Below are 27,928 nucleotides of genomic sequence, written 5' to 3'. Positions count from 1 at the left end.
ATGGTGAGCGCTCGTTGGTTGTTCGTTGCGTTCTGTTTGTTGTACATTTCGGCTTGTGCTACCGTCGGTGGTTCACTAGTTCGAGCAGAGTTGCTTGGGGATTTGATTAGGTTGTGCCGCGAGAGTGGTGTAGGATGTCCGCGATTCGGGTTCAATTGCCAAACGGTGGCAGTTGAGCTGGCCGAGGTCTAAACCGGAATTCACTTCATCGGCTGTGCTGTCGAGCACGTTGTGTGCGATTGCAATTATTTTTATTAACGCTGCCACAAAATTGAATCTTAATTGATTGGTATAATAAGCCAACAATAACAATATTAAATTTTTATTATAAAGCACATATTTACATGTGTACGAAATACTTACGTGCCGAAGGAACATCAACGTTCAATACGAATGTGAACCATTGTGAATACTTCAACACATACACGTACATACATAATACTCCGATATTTGTGGATTTTGTGCATTAATCTTTTCGACTGACGTGAATAAAATTGATTGTGTGATTTGGTGCAAATTTAAAGTGAATTCATTCCACATTTATGCAATAGTCACTGTGAGTTGTTGCTGTATGTTTATTCGCTCATCTGCAGAGCATTAGTACAGAATGGTTTTAGAGCAACAACTGCAGCAGCAACAACAAAACCTGCAACTAACACGCATATCAGCGCAAGGACGTTTGAGCCCGACGGCAGATACTGCCAGTGGTCCCGATAGTGTAGCGGTCAGTGGCGGTGGTAGTATAGTTTCGTGTCCTGGAACAGTGGTCCGTTCAACAGTCAATTCGGCAACCATGCCGCCGGAAGGCTTGCATCCAACGGCTGCGTTGCAGTTGTACGCCGCTGCTGCCCAGCTAGCGCCCGGTGGGGTGCGGGTTCCTCCTTGGGGACCATTTCTTCAATTCGGTGTGCCGGGAGTGTTTGCCGGCGGCCCGTTTTTGGGCCGTCCACGCTTTGAGACTAATCCGCAGAATGCTGCTGCGGCTGCTGCGGCCTCACAAATGGCGGTCAATGCAAGTAATGCGTTCGCCAATTTAACTGGATTAAGTGTGGCGATGCGAAATGTGTCGGCTGTGCAAACGACTGCGGCTGCCGCTGTGGCAACGGTAGCCATTCAGCATCGTTTAATGATAGGAAATCGGCAAAACTTGGCAGCAGGTCCGCCTAGCGAGGGATCGAATGAAGATGGAGGTGAGTTCTAAGCCCGTTTCTCCACTTATTACTAATAAATTAATGTTCAGACTGTACTAATTTGCATGCTATTAAGAAGAATGTTACTTACCTATAATGATTAAAAATCATATTTTTTCTTAAAGAAAAATTTTGCTTTAATATCATTAAATTAGAAGCCAGTCTTTTTAGGGTACCTACCTAGTTAGAAGGTAGAAGATTGAATTAACATAATTTTATTATTATAATAATAGTGGATGTTATTTGTTAAATATTGACATCAGGAAATTATTCTTTAGTAGCATTTTAAAATTCCATTCAATATTTGCAAAATAATTATATAATTAGTTTGACAAGATCCAGTCATAAAATGGTAAGCCTTCATTTGCATATACCAAGTGGAACTTATTTTTCATATTTGAAACGTTCAACATTAAACTGGTCGAATTAAAAAAATATTTTATTTAGTCAGTGTTATGAATTGGTTTCAATCATTCGTGTTTTCTATACCTCAAATAGATACGATACGTTAAATTTGAGTTATGTCGTCTTAACGTCGTTTCATAATCTTAATACATACATAAATATGTATACACACGTACATATGTATAAATAGGAGCACATGATTGTCTCAAAGCAGTCTTAGCTATAGCAAATTGGGGTTCTTAAGTTTATTAACTTAACGAAGTTCAATACAATGGATATTTAAAAGCATATGAAATCAATGGTTGGAAAAATTGAGTTTTTTCCAAAAACTGTTTAAGTTTTTGGCAAAGTTATTTGTAACATTTTAGAATGTTAACTATATTAATTCTTTGTAATAAAAAATATGTCTTCTTTTAAAAAACATAAACTGACTAACTATTTAAGTTATGAGAAAATATAACGGTAGCTTTTTCTAATACAAATTATCTAAAAAGCCATTTGGCTATGACTGAAAACTGAACTTACTTAATGTGGGTGAAATATTTCGGAGAGGCGTTAGCTGATAAGTGTTCTGGAGGGTAAAGACTGAACAACTTTAAATCGCTGAGAGGCTAGACTCTAAGTCGTGATAATTGGACATCTATGCTTTAATTTGTAGTAAACTCAAGAGAAATAGCAGAAGTAAGTTGCTGAAATTGTCAATAAATTTTTATCTTTCTAAAAGGCCTTTAAATTATGATTCAATGAAAAAAAAATTATAAATATACATATATTCCGATGAAATATTTTTGGGTTTTTCGCTGGCAATCAGTGAAATGATATTCATACAACTTTTCGCTCCCTTAAATTGGCGAATAATCTGTTTAGAAAACCCGGCCGTCTCATTTATCTCCTTTCGTTCTTTTCCATTCGTTCTAGCTTTTATATTTGATTTGCTTACTTTTTCGTGAGTGCAAAATATGCATATTCACAATTCGTGAACTATTTTCAATAACAGCAAGATACTAATACTGATACTTTTTGCCGAGACTACTTTAAAAGTTATTTTTTTGGAAATTATTTCTTATGGAATATCTCTATAGATATACATATGTATGTTTTAATTGATTTATTTTTTATCAAAAGCTAGTCAAATCTTATTCATATGTTTTAATGAGTTTTTATATAAAAAAGTTAATATTTTAGCCCCCATTATAGGTACGCATATCAAAATTTTAATATATACATATAAACAAATATAAAAAAAATATAATAATATAATTTTGGTCAATTTTGTTCATTGAAATCAATAGACATGAAGGGTTTCTCTTGCTCTTGCAAAACCCTTGCACGGTGCACGAATTGCAGAATTTTCCACTTGGTAAAATGGCACAACAACAAAATTAGTTACATTGGCTGTAAAATATGTCAGACCAAAATCCATGTTTATTTTCGTGCAATGACACGTAAAAATATAATTGCAAACCTGCTTTAGCTGTCATATTACATAAAGACATATTTCGCCGTTAAAATTTTGAGGAAGGTAAGTTTTAAATAGATTTTATAATTTCTACTTAAATTATAAAGATTTGTTACAGTTTTCTGTTAAGAATGAATGCAGAAGTTGCGATAATTCACAATAGTCATTCTCAATAAATCAGCCGTTTATATATCACTAGATTCTGCAATGGGTGCTCTTTTGGCTCTGCATATTTCAGTATAGGATTTCTGCATTTTGTGTCATCGTGCAATCTTTGCGATTTTTCATCCCCCTTGGTTTTTCTAAATAACTGCTCAAATGCTTTTTTCCTTGATAAGTAATGATTTTCGGCACAGATTGCTGATTAGTTTGAATTTTCGAATAATCTACAAATATCGATATTCTCACTTCGACAGTAATGTATTTTCAAATAAAATTGTTTGATTATAAATTATATTTCTAATTTTAAACCACAAAATCTATTTTTAAAAAACATTTTTATTAAAATTTAAAACTTTTATTCATAAAATATAAATCGTTTGAATGTGAAAGTTTTACTGGAGTATTGAAGTTGAAAAATTTAGAAACGAAAAAATTCTAAAACTCTTTTTTTTTTTTGGTTTTAATAACTGGATTAATTTTTTTTCAATAGTATTTGGCATTAAAAATTAAAAAAAAATATATATGTATTTATTTCAGTCTTTTGGGAATAGAAAATAAAGACTTCAGAGAGTCAAATGTTTATTCAGTTGTTTTATTAAGTTTGTCACGAAGTTTGTAGTCCCCAGTAGCAAACGTCAAAGACCCAATGAAATGTGTATGTAAATGATCAGCGTGACAAGCTGAATCGATTTAGCCTGCCCGTCTGTATACATACAAGTATATGCGAACAACTCTCTCATTTTTTTTAAATATTGATCTAAAATTTTTCAAACGTCCTTTTCTAAGCAAGAAGCTCCTCATTTATCGGAATCGCCAATATCGGAATACTATAGCATATAGCTGTCATACAAACTGAACGATCGGAATAAAGTTCTTGCATGAAAAGGATTATTAATTAACGAGATATTTCCACGAAAATTCGGCACAATTTACTATCTAAAAAAACGTTGCAATCTCCGTAGAAATTGTCTAGATCGGACCACTATACTATATAGCCGTCAAACAAAGTCGAACAAAATCAAGTCCTTGTAAGTAAAACTTGAACCAGTAAAGGGTATTAGAGCTTCGATGCAGCCGAAGTGATTTTTTTATTGCATTAATTGCAACGCAGATCGTCGGCTAGTTCTCATTAGACTGTATTAGGTGAATAGCAGTATATACAAGTACATATATACAGTAAATAACACAATATTTAAATGAGCAGTATTAGTAGGGTGATAAAGAAATGAATTGTTCACTCGTTTATTGGCGTTTCGCAAAACACATGACTCTTAGTTAGACTCATTAATAAAACAATAATCAATTAGTAGAATGAATATTAAATAAATTGATATGAAATAAAAACAACATTACATTATACAATACATTGTTGGATTGAAATTATTTGCATTCGGATTTAATAAAACAAGCTAATTGAATCATTTGATTTGTGTTTTCGAATTGCAAAATGACCTCATTCTTTGAAATTCTCCGACTTATCGCCGCGATCAAATAGGACAGTTCAATTATATTGATAGTTTTAATCAACAATTAAATTGCTTGTGCACTGACATATTTTGCAAATATAATATATATAAAATATTATTTTTTATATATGTTAAGACATACAAATTGACTGATTGTGTCATAATCAATAATAACCGATTTTATAAGGAAATTTTATTAATGCTAATCATTTTGAAAATATTTACCTATTTTAATTCAATTGTTTCAGCAAAAAAAAGAACTTTTATATAAATAGAAATGCACTCTTCACAACAAATAATTAGTACTTTTGACTACACGAGGAAGTGGGATATACTCGTAGATTCTGGTTAATTTACTATTTGCTTTTATTTCATTGAACAACTACCCAGTTCAAAAGCATACTATAATCACATTTAGAGAAAAAAATTATGCAAATAGTGGTATTGTTCTAACTTTAATAAAAAATTCTTATACAAATATTGAAAAGAATAACAACTAAATATGTCGCGAGAACTAATAATAATTTTGAAATATACGAGTTGTTTTAAATTGTTTAAGTTATTTATTTACGAGGATTTACATTTAAACGAAGAAATTTTAGCCATTTTAATTGAAATGCATCTTGCTAATTACCGCGGTTGCTATTTTTCCCTCTCGAACGATTTCCATTACATTACATGTAAATCGATATCTCAAACAGTTTTTGAGTTATAGCTTTCAAGTGTGATCGCTCAGTTCAATCAGCTCCATCAGTTTATCTTTTAAAGCCTATTTCTCGAAACAATATTTTTCAAATTTGCTTAAGTGATCTGCTCCTAGTGATCTGTATACATGTAGTTCTCCCTACAATGACCAATATATTTTTTTATTTGATCAAAAATCGTATTTTGGCAAGCCGAAAACGGTAAAATTTTTGATTAAAATATTTATTTTCTGACAGTAGGTAGAAAGGAAGAGTATTTTTTGCTAGGCTTTATCCACGGAGAAGGCCGAGACCACTGTAACTGGAAAAATATTTAAATTTTTCTTTAAAAATATTAACATGTTTTCTTAAAATACTATATACGTATATAAATATGCCCTTACAACTTTGACACAATTAACTCATTTACAGCTAATGGTAAATTTTTCGACCAGCAACTTTGAAAAATCGCCGAAAATTTTTCTTTCACTAATTAATTATTGTTTTAAATTTCATCGAAACTTCGGAAGACCCATTTTTCCAAATTTTTTAAAAAAATTCAGAAAAAGTAAAGAAAATTTTTTAAAAAAACTAGCCGAAAAACGACTAATAAATTTCAATAAAAAAAATTTTTTTTAGGTTTCCCGCAGAATGTATTTTTCAGAATATTAATCTTTAGATCTTTAAGTTTGCTTTGTGATCTATCGATAAGTATATTTGAATGATAAGGAATGTATTCACTTTTAGCCAGTAATTTTTTGTTATTTTACATTCATATATTATTGTTTATCACACATCTTGAATAAAAACGATTCTTGTATCTAAAAAAAAAAAAAAGTTTTCTAGTTATAATCTATATTGAAATTGTAGAAAAATATAAAATCATCTTGCACTATTTCTGGGTCTTTAACCGTGAATTTTTGTCCAAAATGTTCCAAATGAAATTTTTGTGTCTTGTGAACAATGTTCCAAATGATACATTCAATTTAACATAAAATTGCTTTGTTAAATTCTTGATTACTGAGTTCTTTCACAAACAAGTAGACGCAGGAAGTATCATAAGCAAAAACATGCAGGACAAAGCGTCGTCTTACAGTTCATACAGTTTTTCGTAATTACATATCAGAAAATGAAAAAAATCGACTAAGTACTTATTCCACTCCATAGAACATTCAAGAGCTTTCTTTCCAGATATTTCTGGAATAGAATTTTCCAGAAGCTTCCTAGGTTACGAATATACAAAGGAACCCTTCCAGGCAGGTAGTTAGTCGATTGTTGTCCACGAGCCTAAGCAGGTCTTCCAGTGAGATTCGCAGGTATACCCCCCAGCTGTGCGGTAGTGAGGTATTCCGCTCTTGAGTAAAGTATTGACAGTGAAAGTTTGAGTTTTCTCTTGAAAATGTTTCGCGAAAGATACCGGAATAAAAGAGAGATTAAGGAGATTATGGGGCACGTAGATCATGAAATTGCAAATTGCATTCTCCATGCAGATGCGGTCGACTTAGTGGTCTTTCCTCCGGAAACTACAGTTGCAGTAAGTGACACGGAAAATATCGATGAGGAGGAGCAAATACTCAACGATGAAAGTGCGTTTGAATAAGAAATTCGTGCAGTTTGGCATATTCTCACACAATCTGTCTATCGATGAGCAGATGATTGCTTACTACGGCCGTCATTCTTGCAAAATGTTTATCAAAGGAAAAGCCATTCGATTTGGCTTCAAATAGTGGGATTTATGTTCGTCTGATGGCTATTTGTATTCGTTCATTCCGTACAGCGGTGCAATTGAGATTCGAGAACCCAAATACAAAAAGGTGAAATGGTCGTACTAAAGTTATTGAACCAACTTGACGATCCACGTGAACATTGTGTTGCGTTTCACAACTTCCTTACTTCTCATAAATTGACGAGTCACCTCACCTCTTTGGGGTATTATGCTACCGGAACTATTCGTGACAATCGCACGAATAAAGCGAAACTTACTGACGTCTCTTCATCTAAGAAGAAAGAACGCGGCTGCTTAGACTACACATTTGATCGAAACAATAATGTGCTGATAACCCGATGGAACGACCATTGATCCTAGACACCTCTAAGAAAGCCTCTCCAAAAACCTATGAGTTTCATCATTCATAATAATTTTTTTTCATTGAGTTATAAAATTCATAAGAAATAAAAAATTTTCCTCAAAATAATCAAACTTTAACTGTTAATATCTTTTAAACGGCTGGGTTTACGAAAAAATCATGTGAGAACTTTTTTGTAGAGCATTCAATTTCCTACAAAATCTAAGAAACAATGATATTTTTTCAAGTAGTTGGAAGCGAGATATAAATTTTTCTATCTGATAATAAGAAAAAATAGAAAACTGTATGTAGGAGGACCTTCCCGTTACAATTAAGAACTCATGCTTGGAGAGGCTTTCTTAGAGGTGTCTAGGAACCTATTTTTCCGAGTACCAAACGAAAAAAAAATTTTGTTTTGAATCAGCCTAGTGCACATTGTAACGTTTATATCACGTTATATCTCAGACATGATCAGTTTTAGAAATTCATTAATTTTTTATAGATAATTTTATGATCTTAATTTTTCGTCGTAAGTAATTTTTTTTACAACTTATAGTTCCTGTGAAAATCGCGAAAAAATGTTCCTGTGAAAATCGAGTATTTAGTTCGGCATATCGGAACCTTGAGGGCATTTAGTAGCTTATTGTAAATTTATGTAACTTCCCTCTTATTTTCTGTCTAATTTGACCGGACCGGTATTAATTGTATTAAATAAAGTGTTATTGTTTTATTTTCGCTTTTCTATCTTCTTACTTTATTAACTATTTTCATATTTCTTTCTTCTCAACAAACTGAGTTATAATGAAAATAATTAGGATTTATATTAATAACTCCATTTACTTAAAAAATTAAATTTTCATTTGGATTCATGACAGATTCCAAGTTTAATTGATTAGTTTTATTTGCCCAAGAGAACCCGCGGAGACACTTTGGCAAATATTTAATTTTAGAAAACGAGAGAGCTGTTTAAAATTAAAAAAAGATCTGAAATAACGCAGTTATTATTTTGTTTTCGGCGACGAATTGAAAGGATTGTTTTCTGTGCTTTTGGTTAACCTTTTGAACTCGCAATGATATCAAAAATAAAATGGGTAAATCAGAAAGAGTTCATACAGATTAAAGCTTGTAGAGTTATTTGAGATATGTTGATAACAAAATGCTCCTAAACAAATAAGGAAGAGCTAAGTTCGGGTGTAACAGAATATACTCTTGCAACTTGCAAGGCTCAGAGCCGCAGAATAGCTGTTGGCAAAACGTTATACTTGTATAATGTTGCGAAATAATTCAACACTCATTACTTGATGAAATCGTGAACAAATCACAATATATTTTGGTATATTATTAACTATTGGTATATTATGTACTTAATTTGTTTTATTAATATATTTCAATAGCCATTTTTCAATTTCAATAACATATCTCACAGATTGACTGATATTTTCAATAAAATGTTCGCTGTAGGAACTGGGGTCCACATATTTGGTATACTTATGGCTTAAAGCTTGCCACGAAGTTTTTAACTATTCTTCATGTTCGTCTGTCTGTCTGTCCGTATGACAGGCAAGAAGCTGCTCATTTGTCGGAATCGCCGATATCGAACCACTATGGTATAAAGTTATCATACAAAATGAATTCTTGTATGGAAAACTGTTTTATGTGACAATATATCTTCACGAAATTTAACATACAATATTCAGATCCAGTGGCGTAGCTAGGGGGGATGGGGCGAAGGGGGCCGTCGCCCCAGGCGTAACTTCTTGGGGCGGCAAAATGGTATTTAAAAACTCCAATTCGGGCAAAAATTCCTGCAAATTGTGTCAAAAGTGTACAAGATATAGGGCGAAAATGGGTTTTTTCTATGGCTTTTAATAAGATGTCTTGTAAATTTACTATCAATTTCCTCAAAAACCATATTGTGAGAATTTTGGAACTTCAGAATTTGCGTGGCTTCTAGTTCCTAAATTTTATATACTTAATATCGAAGGTATTTTGTAAAAATTCACTTTTGTTCGAACCACCTCATGAAACTTGTAGGTAGGTAGATAAAGGGGGCGGCAGAACATCCTTGGGCCCGGGCGCCCGAAGTTGTAGCTGCGCCACTGTTCAGATCGGACCACTAAATCATGTAACTGCCATACAAGCTGACCGGCCAAGATTAAGTGTTTGTATGGAACACCGTTTAGTTTGTGAATGGTATTATAACAACGGTGTAATCAAAGTTAAGGTTAGATTAGAGCTTATGTTTACTATGAGTAAAGTTATATGACTATATATCAAAAATATCGGCTGAAGTATATATTATCCTTGGCTATTATCTGTAGCTATCAAAATGGATTAACAAACTTCCTTTTAATTTATCGTAAAAATTTAATTAAAAGCTGCTACACACTTCAAATATTGATTACGGCACTAGCTCTGCATTATATGTATGTATGTACAAATCAAAAAAGTACATATGTACAATCATATACAATAAATGAATTTTTTTCTGTACTTATCTGTACAAATTTTATCGATAATTAAATACAGAAATATGAAGTTTTATGCCTGCTAACACATATGAACATTATATATGTAAGTATGTATGTATGTTGTTATGCACTTTCACATGTGTGTGCAATTATGTGCGAATAAATATAATCATAAGTCAATTTCTAAATGTATTTACGATATTTTATGCGTAGGCTTTTGCCAACGAACATATTGAGGATATTAATTTGATCAGGCCTAGAGATAATGAATTTATAATTTGTAAACTAACAATGTTCTGCCGCAAACCGCTCCGCAAGGGTGTCTATTATAACCATTTATACTATTTGCTTTTGGCTTCAGTTCGCTTTTTGCATGGCCTCTTTGGAACGAGTCATACGCAAAAATACACCAAGTCAGCATAAACTCATTAATCATTTTCGCGAAAAGGGAAATAAAACTGAAGAAAATGTGCATCATCGTTCCTCCGCTACCCGTTTTCAACGAACGTCGCTTGCATTTATTCATGCCTACGCACTGGAGCGTGTTGCCGGCAAACAACGCCACAACCTTACGAGCACACAAACAATTCACATGTCAATGTGACATAAGAGTTGGCTCTTGGGCCGTAAACAGCACAGCGCAGAAACCAGTTGTCACTTTTCTTTCGAATAAAATGTCGTTCGAATGCTGAAACGTTTGCATTGTGTTTTGACTTGTCCATTTCGTGTTCTGAATAACATATCCATTGCCTTCGATTTAATTCACTTTCGTCATACTCGACCGATGGGCGGAGCCTAAAGTGTGCACAAGTATATATAGTTTATTAGTGCCGTTGCCGTATATGTATGTGTAAGTGTGTGTGTAGCTTTTCTTAAGTTCCATTCATCATCGCGTTGTTGGTCTGCTGACATCGGATGTACTTTGGAGGGGAAAAGTCTTGCAGGAAATGAAATGTGTCATAAGTTGATCGTTTACATTCATCATTTTCTTTTTAAAATTATAGTCTTAGATTCATAAATATTTTCAGAGATACTTTATTATATTTTTTCGTAATCTGTTAGGGATTTCACAAAGTCTCATGAAGTTATAAGTTATAATGAAGCAAAAATTTGAGAGAATTATAATTATGTAAACTCATTTTTGCATGCAGTCCAACAACAATTTTTTTAAACAAGTGTACAAATTTATGATGTTATCATTTAACGATGCGTTATGATAAGTTGCGAGTCCATTTTATGTATGTATGTATATTCGCACATTCGTTACTCCGACACAATCAAACGAAATTTAGATGCATTCTTTGTCAAACAATTAAATATTGTTAAAATCCAAATAAGTAAATTATATTGTTTACAGCAAAAGCGTAGAATTTTCGAAAAATTAAAACGAAACATTATTTCAAGTTTTAAGAATAGAATAAATTGTATTGTGAGCCAATCGGTGGAAAATGAAAAATTCGGACAGCTGAAAGTGTAATAAATAAATAATGTCCGGAAAAAATTCGTAAAAAATGCATAAAAGTTTAAATTCTTAAGATTTTGGTTTGAAAACGAATTTGCTTAACGGATTGCATAAATTCTCGATGACAAAGAAATACTACAAAGAATGCGTGTGAGCAAAGCAAAATGAAGATTTTTTTGTATTCAATTCTGTAAGAATTTTCCATGCAATCATTAAAAATTAAAGAAGGTTAAGTTTGGGGGTAACCGAATTATTCAATTTTTACACTGATCCCTAAATCTTTGTTGTAAAATAACCATTTCATAGGAGGTGTGCATGGTTTTCATTTAATTTCATCAATTTTCACTCTGTATGAAGAGGTGCTGGAAAATTTTAGTTGATACAGCTTTAATCGTTTAAGAAATATGTATGTATATTAAACTTAGTATGGAGAGGGCGCGCTTCCTTCTTAAAACACACACCAATGTCCGTTCCTACTATGATTACCTGTACCAAATGACAGTTTTGTAGCTTAAACTTAATATCTGGATTAGTTTGAGGGGTTAAAAACGATCATTACAAAACTAACTGGTGTTTTAAATATTATTCATAAGAAGGCACAAATCTGGCCATAATATTAAATTGTCTGAATTTTTTTTTGGTTTTTTAATAACATGTTACACGTTAAAATACAATATATTGAGATAGTATAAAAATTAGAATTCGGACTCAAAAGACGTTTATATAATCAATTTCCGGTCAAAAGAATATGTTGAAAGTAGAATAATAAGTATTAAGGGTAATCTGGCCTGTTTTTTGACATTTTTTTTTTCATAGAAATTTTTATTCTACAATAGAACTTTTTTCACATATCATGAGGTATATCGTGGAGTGTATAAACAAATTTTTTCGGAATTTTTTGATGACATCTGTCGGAGAAATGGCTGGGTGAATGAGATGCGTTTTTTCACTGGCGGACACGATTTCTCATGTTTGGATCATCTGAAACACAAAAACCCAATTTATTCTTAAAAGTACGTGAATGGTTATGGTCCCTGCTATAATAGAATCATGAAAAAATGTTAATAAATAAAAAAGTAATTAGGTTTTTTGTTTTTTTTTTTAGTTTTTCACCATGTTCCTTATAAATTTTGTCATCACATTGTCAATAAATTATAAAAAATATAGGGACGATAGCCAGGCGTTTTGTGAACATTTAAAAAAAAAATTAAGTAAATCGGTCTCCAGTTTAAAAAAGTGTGTTTTAAGAAAAACACGTTTAAAGTTTGAGGTGTGCACGCCGAGCGCTCCGAACGTTGAGCGGTATTAATACTTTTCGGGCTTTTTCGAAACCTTCCAATGGTAAATTGGGTTTCTACATTAATTCTAAGGGTAGAAGAAAACAGAAAATGCACAAAAAAAAGGTTTTTGCAAAAAGATTACCCTACTGACTCCTTAACAATGTTCATTACAAAAAATTTCAAACAATAAAATATAGATTTTTTTTCTTGGAGTGAACTTCGTTTGAAGTGATCTTCCTCTCTGCCTGAGTTGTGGACTTGTGCCTGTTTGATCTTGTACGTATCAGGCGTTTTTTCAAGGAATCGAATAACAACTAATTTAGACTGATAAGTTGAAAAATCAAAAATTAATATAATGCAATATGATGGGTAAAGTTTTTTAAGCAGCCAAAAAAAAAATAATACACGTAATTTATTGTTGTTGCGAACAGTACTTAATATGTAGTAGTGTAAAACAATAAAACGTGAAATATTTTATTTGAGAATTTGGAAACAAAAACACACAAAATTTGATTAAGAGAACTTCTGTATACTCTACAATAGAAAGTACCAAATGTAATGTGCATATCGTCACCGAAAATGCAAAAAAACGTATGATCAAAAAATTCGAAATTGAGTGTTTCATTGATTACGATCCACTACTTCAAATTACATACACATAAGTACAAATATCCAACATTTTATGGTTATCACTTATATCCGAGTTTTAACCAATATTTAAATTTTGTTTCACTCATGTTCCATTTTATTGCGTGTTTCATTCTTTCCCATGTAAATTTCCGAAAATGTTGTTAGGTCATTTTGCATGTTAGGTGACGATATATACTTACATCTGTATAAGAGCGTATATATAGATTTGTTTTTTGCCTTTGAGTAATGCTCCAACTCTTGTTTATCCTTGCTTGCCTTACAACGTTTTGTTCCTTCTTAGACATATGTATTCTAGAAAAAATATATTTAAGAATTGAGCACGTCTGAGCAAAATCTGTTAATCCAGAATTAAGAACAGAAAAATTACAATAAATATAAAGAAAAAATATTAACATAGTTACATAATTATTCGTCGCTACTTGATAACAAGCGCAATTGTTAGCGTCGAACTGGACTAAAGTCGGTATCATCGCTGGAGATATCCATTTCAGCAATGTAAATATCAAGCGAACAAAATGTGTAGGTGAGAGTTATCGAATAAAAGGATTTCCCAGTTACTACTATGTATATTAATTTCAGCAAAGGTGCTAAGTGTGGTAAAAACAAACATAACTACAAGACAGTGATTTTGAAACCGTACTAGATTAAAATTTTTTACAAAAAAAAAAAAATTTTTCAACCGTGTAACTTCAAATCCGTGTAAAAAGAAACCGTGTAAAAAAGAGTTGGGTGTATAATTTAATAATAAAGTATACATATTCATGCTTCGATACTTCCAGCAAAGTGTTATAATAATATTACAGAAGCCAATTGAGTCACAAATGGAAAAATAATAAAATTACCCTTTTCTGCTTGTGTTCCTGCCGAAAATGATCGCTTAATAACTGCATGTATGTATATATTTGGGTGTGTATCCAGGTAAACATAGTCATAGTCATAAACCTTTACAAGATTTCACTGAAGTGCGTGATTAGCTTGGCTTTAGGTTTTTAAAATACTGATCCATTCGTATCAACATAATGATTTTGTCTGAATGCATTTCTGGGTAACTCAAAATACTTATACCTTCCAACGATCACGAGTTAAAGACGTAAAATATCACGCCAAAGGAGGACATTTCTTGAATTCATTTATAGCCTTTTGAAGGCGAAATTGCTATTTTTAGCAGCATTAATGGACAAGAGCCTTATTCAATATGCCACACAATATTTTAAATTCATGCTGGTATTATTAAAAATCAATTATGATATATTACAGCCTTTATTAATATAAATACTACTGCCTACGATAAGAGTAAAACATATACCTATGTATACTTGTACATGTAAGCGTATGCTTTGCACCTTGCAGAGCGCTCGCGTGCGGCGCGTTATTAAACCGTTTCAATCCAACGGGCCAAGCACGAATCCCCACTGCAACGAGGCGTACCATAAATAGCCCTAAGTTGTAATTGGCCTACTAACGCCAACAACAAATGTGCTCCAACATCGACTGCCGCTGAGGATATGCTGACGCGGAGCGGCGGAAGGGGCGGTGACAGTGCCAGCATTTAATTTGAATTATTAAGGTCCGAATGCACATTTCGCTGCAATGAAATACATACACAGAGAGGAATTAATACTATTCACTTTACGCCCTTTAACTGCTAAGTCCTTTCCTTAATGTGTTTATCTCACTCGCCTCCATGAATTCCATAAAAAGGAATACTATTAGAGTGTGTGTCTGGATAGACACACACGCATTCATGGATACAAATGGTATTAAATAAAGCCGGTTATAGACAAACTTACGGCGAAATTCATATTTTTCGTATTTCAATTGAATTCCCTGCACATTACAGCTATGGGCTGGAAGATAAATCTGAAAGTATAAACGCACTCATATATGTATGAGCATACACACATGCGTTGTTTGACCCCCACCCTCACTGGAATAATAGGCATATGCAAATTATGTGACTTCGACCCATTCATAGGCATTCATTTGGGAATATTCACAGTTATATATGCTTGTATGTGCGTAAATATATATGTATATGTATATATCCATTGATATAAATTGTTCAGACTAGTTTTGCAGTTGTTGTGGCTGGTTGGTAATTGAAATATATGAGCGTAATTATCATTTGGGATGAAAATTTATGTCCACCTGCACTCATATGTGTTTAACTCCATATTGACCCATCCTTCAGTAATTCACCGAAGTGGGAATGTTAGTTGCATAGAAACTGGATTTTATATATTTTTTTTAAATATGCAAGTATTTACTTCGTATTGGTAGAACTTTTAAGTTCTATACAATTTTATGAAAAGCAGTATTTGTTAATTTATGGACAATCCTTACAATTTTGATATAATACGAGTATTGTGTGCTTTAACGGATTTTGAAATAAATTTTGAATATTTTTACTATATACCCTTACAACATGTTGCGAAAGAGACTACAAGTTTTTTCACTTAACTAAACTTATCGAGGTATTTGTAGACTTATACATATATGTAAATCAGGGCTGGGAGTTATTGTTATTATAAAATTTAAGATTAAAAATAAAAAAATTTGTTGGGATTAAAAATTGATCTTTCATTTTTAATCCAATGTACAGAGCGTCGTAATTGAATGAGCAACTGAAAATGTGTCAAAACATATGGTAACCACACCCACCACCACATATAACGGTCATGTTGAAAACTACTAAAAGTGCGATAATTCAGTAAATAAATGTCGCACAAGTAGTAATTTCCACACTGAAGGTAGTACGAAAGAGTGACATAGTGACATTTAAACTGAACAATGAGCGTGGCACCCCCCACTTTTACTTAAAATTTCATATCTTAAGTAATACTCAACCAATATCATTAAAATTTTGTATATACATACATGTAACATTATCCCGAGGTTCTTATGTTTCGACGTGAAAATTGAAAATATAGCAACCAACGAAGGCATTCCTACTAAAATTGGTTGAAATGGACACAATTCAGAGCGCCTAGATACCGAATATGTAGACGTCAGTGCTTATGTGAGACATTATAACAAAACCATCACTCATTCTTCGTGATATGTATACTCATGAATTTCAGAGGGAATATTTTCCTAATAACAATGTGGACTTGTGTCAAAAATATGAAATATAGGCTAACTACGGGTTCCACTAGCCCCATATAACTAACTAAAATATCGGTCAATATTTCATATTCAGGGAGAATCTTTCAACGAAAATTGTCTGTTGTTGTACCCACAATGTTTATAATCTGCGATATTTTAATGAAACTAAGTTATTTATTAACCACTGTTTGTATGTATATGAATGAAATTGGCCTACATTCAAACACTTAATATAAATACATTCGCGCTTTCATTTACTTTTCTCTCATATACCCAATATTTTAAGTTTTGTCCCCTAGGTGGAGTTTATTTCCCATATGTATATCTTATTAGAAGATAACTTAATTAAAGTGATTAAAAATTTAGTATTTAACATTATGTTCTTAGTAACAATTATAAATATCGGCATGCACCTTGTCTCAGCACTAATATAATAACTATAGATATTCATGATAGCTAGATTGATTTTAAGGTTTCCTCGGGTAAAAACAGGCTTTTTTCAATAATTTTTTTTTTCATATAAAAAGAAAAATATTTCATTAGAATTTTTTATTGTTAAAAACTTACACTATTAGCAAAGAAATTCTGAAATTTTTGGAAAAAAATATTTTAAACTCGGCCATTGCCATTTCCGGGGTTCCCTTAGAAAAAAGATGCGCCCGCGTTGGCTGGATAATTCCTTACAAGAGCATGCAAAGAGAAAAAAGAAAATTACGTGCTTTAGTTAAAACCTTAACTTACAACTTGGACAAAGGAAAAAATTTAAAATTGGATTTTTGGCAGACATTTTTACAAAAAAATTAAAATTTGGCGACATTTTTTTTCAAATAGTTGTAATCGAAGAAAAAATGCTTCACCAAGATTTATATAAGATTTGAGTGACAAAGACAATATTCTGTGTAAAATTTAAAAAACAATAAAAAAATCGATTTTCTGATACCCGTTAACCCATGTAACCCCTTATTATAAATGTTTCGGACTAAGCGTTTACGGGACATATAGCATAAATTAAAAATGATTGCGAATCATTCATATTTTTATAATTAATATTGAAATCTTTCGCAACATATTTTCATAAAAGCCTTTGAAAATAGCGAGAGTATAAAATGTTTGGATTTCGCCGAATTTAGACTTCGTTATTTGTTTCCTATGTAATGATTTTCACAGTGCTTTCAAAATTGTTGTTAATGGTAAAAGTCTTTTATTCGCCACACCGTCGAAAGCGCCGAACGTACAAAAAATATATACAAGGGGAATTCCAAAGTAAGCAAGGCTTAAAAAAAAAAAAACAGAACAAATGGTTTCTTCTGCAAAATTAATTTATTTTATTCAAAATAGTTTCCTTCTGCTTCAATACAGCGTTTTGCACGGTCCAAAAGCATGTCCAACGAGTGTTTTAGCTCGTTGGCCGGTATGGCCGCCAGTATGCCGGTGTAAGCCTTTTGAATGGCCTCTACGTCTGCATAACGCTTTCCTTTCATGGGCAAATGCATTTTTCCGAAAAGGAAAAAGTCGCACGGTGCCATATCAGGTGAATACGGTGAGTGGTTAATGGTTAAAATGTGATTTTTGGTCAAATAATCGCCCTTCGAATATTGGATTCTGAGCAATTTTTGGTCGTCAGTCAATTTGTGCGGAACAAACCGTGCACACACCTTTCGTAAGCCCAAATGTTCGGTCAAGATGCAATAAATCGATGTTTTGGAGATGTTCAATTCAATTTCCATGAATTTCAATGATGATTTCGGCTGATTTTTGATTAATTCACGCACAGTTTCTATGGAATTTCCGGATTTTGATTGGCCCACATGTTGATCGTCATTTATGTGCACAAGACCACTTTGAAAACGTTGAAACCACTCGTGCACTCTGCTACGGGATAGGCAATCATCGCCATAAACTTGTTTCATCAATTGAAATGTTTCGGTAAAAGTTTTACCAATTTTGAAACAAAATTTAATGTTGGCTCTTTGTTCGAAGCTGATTTTCGTACCGATAACATAAACTTACTCGCACTTAAAACGCAATAACTTCACTTCCAATTCTTCAACTTCATGAAATTCTCACTGGACAATCGATAAAGACAGCACCAGTCGACATATATGTAGATGGCGCTACCAGGGGGCGCTAGATTCAAAATTTTACCTGTTTACTTTGGAACGCACGTAAGTCAAACAGGCTGGCATGATCAGATAGAAATGAACGCCGATTCGTCAAGAGTCGAATTCGAGAATAGCGAATTGAACAAACTATATTGACGTGTGAACCTAACGCCATAGCAAAAACTCATATGCGTTACTTAATTTTTAGCAAAGAAATTATTCTTTCTGCGCCAAATAACAACCAACCTCAAAGCATTACAGCTTCCACAAAATAATATATATTTTAAATCAAGTCTTAAGATATTAAAATTAATAATTTTACTTGTTAAAACACGCTATTACGAGTATATTGTTACATTGTAGAAAATGAGATATATGCAAACTCTCTTCAATTGAGTTTAATTGATTGCCTCAGTGTGACCCTCCGAAAAATCACTGATTTTGGCGATTTTTTTTTTTGTGTTGAAATGAACTAATCGGTCTAGTAAATAAAATTATAAATAAATACATTCATGACAAATACAAAATTATTTTTTTTTATGTTTATTTAGTTTTTTTTATTAGTTATGTATAATAGTTAAAGAATTGTTGAAATGAGAAGTAAAGAAAAAGGTCCTGACCGATGTCCACGACACAATGGCGGCGGTTTGAACAAAAAGTATCGATTTTGGCCCTTTTTTCGACAGTTTTTCGTAAAAAAGTAAGAAGATTTCAAAAAAAAAAAAATAAAAGCTTCCATAGAGCGATAGAAAGTGACCTTAAAAATGTTCTCTCCAAATTGGAACTAGATACATATCTTCAAAGCTCTTCCATTTAGAGCGGAAACCGTTTTGAAAAACTCTATTGCCTTTCTACAAGAAACGCTGAAGCCGTATTAATTTGAATTTCGATTTCAAAATGGAAGAGAATGTTTATTAAAATGCATACTATCCGATAATGCAACAGAAAAAATCAATTTTTCGAAAATTTCACACTGAGAAGATACCTTAAGTTTCCACAAAACAAAAACTAATTTATAACCTTGCTACAATTTTAGGCTTTCCTGGTGATGGTGATGAGGATAGTAATGCTGCGAAACGGAGACGATCTCGAACTAACTTCAATTCGTGGCAACTGGAGGAGCTCGAGCGCGCGTTCTCTGCGAGCCATTATCCCGATATTTTCATGCGTGAAGCACTGGCCATGAGACTGGACTTGAAGGAGAGCAGAGTTGCGGTGAGTTCTGTTTTACATACTAGCAAAATTATTTCAAAAGCGAAGAAACCTCTTACGATAAAGATATCAATTAACTTAAGCTTAATCAATTTGCTTTAAATTTTATGATAATAAAATAGAAAAATATATTGATAAGGGTAATTGCTGGTAAATTAGGTCTTCTGTGTAGTATTATACATATTATATATACTTGATTAAGAATGGAGATATTTTGATATTCGAGTACCCATTGAATAACAACCCAACCAACATTTTATCAGGGTTAAAGGGAGACCAAAAGTAAACGAATATTTTTTGTGATTCCATTGCTTTCTCGGAAAAGCAAGTGAGAGAGATATACAGACAAAACAGGCACATCATAATGTTTCCAGAACTGTTTACCAATGTTTTCTATATACCAAATAAAAAGCCCATCATTATTGCATTTGAAATTTCTGAAATGAAACACTTTGTTCCAGATAGGTATGGTTCCAGAACCGAAGGGCAAAAGTGCGGAAACGTGAACACACCAAAAAAGGACCGGGACGACCTGCACATAACGCTCAACCTCAAACCTGCTCCGGAGAACCAATTCCGCCAAGTGAATTGAAAGCCAAAGAAAGGTAAATCAAAAGACTTTACTACTTAGCGACATTGCAAACTTATTAAATACCAACAACTACAACAACACATGTCTCTAAATTTTTAGGGCTCGGCGAAGAAAAAAATTAGCGAAAGCGATTGATCGTCAAGCGAGAAAGCTGCAGGCCAAAGGCATCACGGTCGACCTCGAAGCTCTCAAGGCCGAATACATATCACAACATAAAGCCAACGGCACATTCTCCGACTCAGATCTGGAAGACGATGGCATACAAATAGACGTAGTGGGCGGCACGGACAGTGACGACGATGGAGACGACTGCTCATTTCGAAGTCCTAGAGCAAATAGCTTAATGCCAGGTAGCTTCTCACCAAACAGTAGTCAAAATGGCATAGAGAGTCCAGTATCCAATGGGGAGCGCAACAACGAGGATGACAGCAATGCCACAGATAGCTGTGGAAAGACATCCTTCATTTTTCCTACAGCAAGTACCGGCATATCGAATTTGCGATTAAATCTGACAAATTCCAATACACCCGCCCATGAATATCAGCAACAACACCAGCAAAATCAACATAATCAAATCCATCAAAATCACAACAGCAATCAACATCAAACATCGCCGATTAGCATCCGGCGGAACAATCCATTTAGCATAGAGTCACTTCTGTTCAACAACACGTGAGATTTATTGAGATGGTTAAATGGTTGAATGCAAAAGCTAACAGGTTGTACGCTTTCTCGCAAGCCAGTGCTTGTGCCCACTTTACCCATCCACAGCAGATACGCGTTAACACACACACAGACACATACAGGGTGCGCATCAGCCAAGCCACTGTATAGTGTATGTATGTACCATATAAATAAATGACTAAATATTAAGTATGTATGTATAGCATTAGTGAATAGTTAAAGAATGTACCATGAATGAACTCAACTAATAAACGGAATTGTTTGGCAGCTAAGCGAGCACGTACATATGCACCAAATGTGCGACTAGTATTTACCTACATATATTTAGAATTGCTCACAGTAAATAATGATAATGCATCCAGAACCAATTGCGCAATATTAGTATAATTGATGTACCATTATGAGCAGTAATTTACATATTTTTCATGAAAATTATGTGGGGCATTCTTTGATTTGTGGCAGTTAACTTTTGCGTATGTAACGTTCCCAACTGTACATAATTTGTGTCGAAGCATATTTATTTCACGTCTCACATACATACATACACGCATTTCCTTTCTATGGCTCGAACTGTGGCTAATTCGTCTCGCACTCGCCCACTAGTTGCCGCCTTTCAATCGACCAGTGCATGTCCTCTTAATGTTGGACTTGGCCATTTCGTGACAATAACTTCTAAAAAAAACAGTGGCGTTGTGGAACTGGCTCTGAAAAAGTTGTGCCGAAAGCGCCTAATTTAAGCGTAAATTTAAGAGGGTACTCTCATGTGAACGCATACATTTTACCACTTTTTAGGAAAATTTTTTTTATGCGACAACAAAATTCAATCATTTTTATTTTTTAATATATTTTTATTCGTATTTTGAAATGTACAAAAAAAATCTTTTTTTTTTGTTTTTTACATTTTTAATATTTTTTTTTTTTAAATCAAAGTAGTCCCCAACAAAAAAAAGTAGTTCACTGGTCATGGTGATAGCGGCTGTTCATGTTGTCTGAAATAAATAAATCGAATGGATTATTATTCAGTAGTTCTGCGGCTATCGTCCCTACCAAATATAATCAATTTCATTAAAAAAAAAATGTCGAACTTCAAAAAAAAAAGTCACGAAAATCTTGTTTTTTTTTCGTTAAAAATCGTTTAAAAAAAATGAAAATATTTTCGAAAATAAACAATTCTGGTAGGGACGATAACTATAAATGCGTAGAATTAAATGTTAGAAGTAAATTTTAAAGCAATCGGTTGAATACTTTTTTTAGGACCATGACAGTTTCAGAAAATGATGATTCGAGAAAAATGCAGACTTGTCATGGCGCCTGGTAGACAGTCGCTTACGACACGTCGGCGACTATGAGCTGTAACTTATCAAATACTATGAATTTCGGTCTGAATTTTTCACAGCATGTTTTCAATAGGTTTTACTGTCAAAATATAAAAAAAAATCGATTTTTCGAAGTGATTACATGAGAATATCCCCTTAAAAGCTGTTTCACAAGTTTATTTTTTTTTCTCATAAAAATGTGCGGAATATATTAATGTGTCCTACTTTGTCCAGTGTATCATGCTCCTATTTGAGTTTCGAACCGAAGTGGCAAAATCGCAACAAAGCAATGGGCGATTTACGCACAATTTCATCTCATTAGCTAATTACTTCGCTACTTTAAGTTGCCTACACTTATATATTATTTGTTTAAAATTGTTTAGTTAAATAGTTATATGTATATGTGTATTTTACGAGTACTAGTATGCAGTTGTATGCGTGAACAGGGCTTTGAATATTATAGAAATCTAGTTTTAGGTGCAATACAAATATGCGTAAACGTACATATGTATTTTAGTGTAGTATATAAAGGCATATTTTTATGTTTATGTACATATTTATGTATGTTTGAGTTAATGTCTGACGCTTTAATACCTCTTTAGCATTTTAATATTTCGTTTCATTTTATTTCGCTTTTGTGTTCTCCTTGAAACTGAATCAGTTGTATATACTGGCTAAGATTATTATTGTAAAATAATTTAAATTTAATTTAATGAAAATATAAATAAATAATATGTCCCATTAAATGAAAAAATATCAAGTAACTATTTACAAGTAAAATGAAATTGTTTAAATATTCGACTAAACTGCAGGTAAGTTGTTTGATGTCTAAAGAGTGGACTCGTTGTCCGGTTTTGATGCTCTCCCAATATAATGCACCAAATGTAAAAAAAAAAGAAAAAACTTTTTCGGCGGCAGAATTACATTGTTGCCTTAATCACAGGTGCATTTCTTTTAATAATTATGTGTTCAGCTACCGAAGCTAATATACCGATCTTTTCAGATTACAGGTGCATTTAAATTTAGTAATTTGTCAAATGTGTTTTCAGTTTGTATGGAAGCTATATGCTATAGTTAACCGATCTGAACAATTTCTTCGGAGATTACATTGTTGCCTTAGAAAATAATCTATACCAAATTTGGTGAAGATGCATTGTCAAATGTGAAAGTTTTCCATACAAGAACTTGATTCCCATCGCTCAGTTTATATTGCAGCTATATGTTATAGTGGTCCGATATCGGTTCCGTTCCGACAAAATTTCTGAGCAGCTTGTTGAAGAGAAAATGACGTTTGCAAAATTTCAAAAGGATATCTTAAAAACTGAGGGACTAGTTCATATATATACAGACGGACGGACGGACGGACGGACAGACAGACAGACGGGCATAGGTTAAATCGACTCAGCTCAACATACTGATCATTTATATATATACTTTATAGGGTCTCCGACGCTTCTTTCTGGTTGTTACAAACATCATGACAAACTTAATATACCCTGTTCAGGGTATAAAAACACTCACCCAACTGTTTTTTTAACACTTAAGGTTAATAGAGATGGATATGTAGTTCTACATATTATATACATTGTGACAAAAAAGAAATTATACAAAAAATGCAAAATAGTTACCTAATTGTTCATCAATATTTATTTTGTCGACTTCAAAGTGATTCCCACCAGACGTAATCCACTTATATCAACGATATCTCCAGTCCAGTCCAGTCGATTGACTGAAAACGGGCTCGACGGATTTCAGTTTAGGAAACAAGAAAAAATCACACGCAGCCAAATCTGGTGAATACGGTGGTAGATCGATGGTATTCATTGCGTTTCTGTCACAATCATGCTCTTTTTGAGAAAAAAATCAGCTTTAACGGGAGGAGTCGAGCAAGAATGCGATTCATCAAAATCATTCGAATGGACTCGGTAGAGATCCTCTGCTCTAACACTTGCCTGACGATTTTCAAGAACCATCTCTTCCCTTTTTTAATATTTTCATCAGTTGTAGGGTCGATCAGAACGAGGCATATTTTCAACGACCTCTCGACCGTCTTTGAAGGCTTTGTAAAACTCGTAGGCTTGTGTATTTGATACAAATGAATCACCGTACGCCTTTTCCAACATTCGCAAGGATTCCGCACACGAAATTTTTTTAGAAATGCAAAATTGAGATGAGATCGCTTTAGGTTACAGTTGTACTATACTTCCAATTTTTCTCGTTTATTTTTATACTTTTGCAACAAAATTTTATATTTTTCTTCAGCTAACGGTTATTTAAAGCAACTAAAACTAATCGGGTTAGATATAGGTTTATGTACATATATATACATAAATGATCAGGATAATGAGACGAATTGAATTCCGAATAACTGTCTGTCTCTCCGTTAATCCGTCGGTGCAAGCTGTAACTTGATTAAAATTGAGATTTCTTAATGAAGCTTTACACACGTGTTCTTGAAAAACACAGAAAGAACGAGTTTGTAGAACGGCGGAAATTAAGATACAGAACTTAAATACGACATAACGAATCATATTTAGGATGGACATATGTATGTGGTTTGCAAATCTTCAAAAAGTGGACGTAAATCCGGATCCAATAAATTAAATCGATATATGTATCTTCCAAACCAATAAAGCTATATTACCCAAATTTATACAGGCAAACTCTTTAACTCTTCTTTCGATGCTATGAAAAAAGGTGAAATCGGGCGATAACCCCGCCCACTCCCAATATAACGGTTTTGTTAAAAATTACTAAAAGTGCGACAAATCAATAAGTAGTTAAATATGTATGTGCGCTGCCCAATCCACAAAAAGGGAGACCGCATAATCCAACTTTCGTGGGATAAGTCTCCTAAATATCGCGTATAAGGTTCTATCGAGCGTATTGTGTTAAATATTAAATTCCACCATCAACAAAGTGATTGGACCTTATCAGTGTGGTTTTAGACCTGGCACATCAGCAACTGACCAGATATTCACCATGCGCCAAATCTTGGAAAAGACCAGTGGAAAGAGAATCGAGGTGGTGCGTGTCGATTCTCCTTTCAAGGGTCTTTTTACGGGTCTTTTCAAAGCTGCTTTTGACAGCACGAAAAGGAGTTGCCTTTATGCCGCGATGTCAAGACGAAGAATATCCTGTCATTAAACGAACAGTTGTCGCTCTCGCGATTAGGCACCCACGTCACTGTTGACATTCATAACTTTGAAGTTTTAGATAATTTGGTCTATCTTAGAACCAGCATCACCACCAATAACAACGTCAGCCTCGAAATCCAATGCAGAATATCTCTTTCCAACAGGTGCTACTTCGGACTAAGTAGTCAATTGAGAAGTCAAGTTCCCTCTCGACGAACAAAAACCAAACTTTATAAGGCACTCATTATTCCCGTCCTGCTATATGGTGCAGAGGCATGGACGATAACAACATCCGATTAGTCGGCGATACCAGTATTCGAGAAAACGGTTCTGCCGAAGATTTATGGTCCTTTTTTAATTAGCCACGGCGAATATCGTACTCGATGGAATGATGAGCTGTATGAGATATACGACGACATTGTCATAGTTCAGCGAATTAGAAGACAGCGGCTACGCTGGCTAGGTCATGTTGTCCGAATAGACGAAAACACTCCAGCTCGGAAAGTATTGTGTATCCGCCCTTGACTACAGGTGTCTATATAACTCGTATTGCGTGGTAATTTTAGATTGCTAACGTATTCATAAATTATTCCTTAAAAGATACGACCTTATAGATTATGAATAGAGAGAAATTGGTTCGACAATTATCTTAACAATCAAATTTCTATACTGAAGAACTGGAACTACTGTTAAACAGTTTCAGCATAATTTAAGTTGTAATACGGAAATTCTTACCATATTCAAGTGACATTCCTTTCAATGAATTATAATCGAAGAATTTCGTATTAGACTATATTGTATAGTCTTATAGGTGCACTAAAAGAGGATTATCCACTTAATAAATGCATTGCCAGCAAAGAAAACAGAAAACAACCGTAACGAAATTCGTTCTTATTGTTGCTTTTATCGGAAGAAAAGCCACTTTCCATAGCAGACTTTTCAAATTTTGGTGGGAAAATATTACTAATCATTAGACAATACAATAAATTAACAATATTGTTAAGAAAATATCGACAACACCACCAATTTATGCGCAACAACAGCTAAACAATGAAAACAACAATAACGACAAAAGAGTGTGAATAAATTAAATATCACGATAAACACTTTGATTAACCCCTCAAATCGTAGCTGCAGCAACAACAACAACATCATCATCATACACGTCAAAGCCATCATTACTAACCGACAAGTCCGACGTAAACGGCATCAGCTCCACAATTGGCCAAGTTGATGTCTTTATTGAATTTGGGAATTGAACAGAGCGCGTGGTACTCACTTAACTGCCTCACATTTGCCCAAACACAGCCACAAATGAAAAGCAGCGCTGACGAAAATCGGAAAAAGAAACACTACGCATTTGTATGTGTGTGTATATGTGTGCGATAAAAGAATAAGAAAAGGAAAACGTGTGAAGCATAAATAATAGCGTGAATTTCATTTGCATAGGAGAGTAATTGGCCAGAAAAGTCCATAATAACAAAGAGCTGAGCTAAGGCGAGAAAAAGCCAACTAACTGAAACACATTCACACGCACATACAGTGGTGGCCATAACATATGCAACTAATACATTAGTTTAGAAAAAGTGTATATATTTTACCAATAACCTTTGCAAACCGTCGATTGGATATGAAATTATTAAAATTTGGTATTTTTACTTTTATTTAACGTTTTTAAAAAAAAAAAATTCATTCATAAAAAAAAAATAAGAATGCCATTTTGATTTCAACTCTAAAATTACGTGGACAAAACATATGCAACTCCGATTTTGAGTTCAAGTAACACTATTATAGCGGTATTTTTCTGTTACTATTGTGGCTCCACATTATAAATAATGGAATATCGTTAGTTTTTGTAAATGAATTATTTTGTTAATTCTGCCAAAGAAACGTGGTTTTTGTTTTATTGAAAATGGCGAGAGACAATTTTGGAATTGAACTTTGGAAGAGAATTATTTCTGAATTTGAGAAAGGAATGGCACAAAAAAAAACATTGCTATAAAATATGAAATGCACAAAAGCACAATTTCACGAAAAATCAAAAAATCGTTACAACAAAAGAAGTTTTTGTTATACACCGAGGCGGTCGCGTTCGCAAAACGAGCCAAAGGACAGACAATTCAATAGTAAAACTAGCGAAAAAAATCCTGAAATTGTCTCACCACAAATAATTAAAGATTTATATTTGCAAATATCCACAAGAAGTGTACGTAGGCGCCTCTTAAAAGCTTCCCTAAGAGGCGGTTGTCTCTAGTACAAATCGACGGTTTCGGTAAAAAAAGCTAAGCGTTTGAAATTCGCTAAAGGGCATCTAAGTTGGCCAATTAGTAAATGGAAAACGGTTCTATTCGGTGATGAGTCAAAGTTTAACTTAATAGGCAGTGATAGAATGTCTTATGTGTGAAGGCTAGTAAATAAAAAATATGATCCTCGTCATTGCAAGATAGCAGTAAGGCATGGTGGAGGAAATGTAATGGTGTGGGGC

The 27,928-nt window shown here is 33.5% G+C and overlaps 1 protein-coding gene across 1 annotated transcript; it reads left to right on the top strand.

Annotated features, from left to right (window-relative positions):
• On the top strand, positions 1 to 22,187 carry LOC126760788 (homeobox protein unc-4). Its single transcript, XM_050476689.1, has 4 exons — positions 1 to 1,190; positions 19,539 to 19,717; positions 20,180 to 20,319; positions 20,406 to 22,187. The coding sequence occupies exons 1-4, from the start codon at positions 608 to 610 to the stop codon at positions 20,980 to 20,982; spliced, it is 1,479 nt and encodes a 492-aa protein (XP_050332646.1). The 5' UTR covers positions 1 to 607; the 3' UTR covers positions 20,983 to 22,187.
• The last annotated feature ends 5,741 nt before the right edge of the window (positions 22,188 to 27,928 follow it).

The sequence above is a fragment of the Bactrocera neohumeralis genome, chromosome 5 (genome assembly GCF_024586455.1).
Source record: "Bactrocera neohumeralis isolate Rockhampton chromosome 5, APGP_CSIRO_Bneo_wtdbg2-racon-allhic-juicebox.fasta_v2, whole genome shotgun sequence".
In the NCBI taxonomy this organism is placed as follows: Eukaryota; Metazoa; Arthropoda; class Insecta; order Diptera; family Tephritidae; genus Bactrocera; species Bactrocera neohumeralis.
The sequence above is the reverse complement of the archived record's forward strand: the minus strand, read 5'-3'. Positions and strand labels throughout refer to the sequence as shown.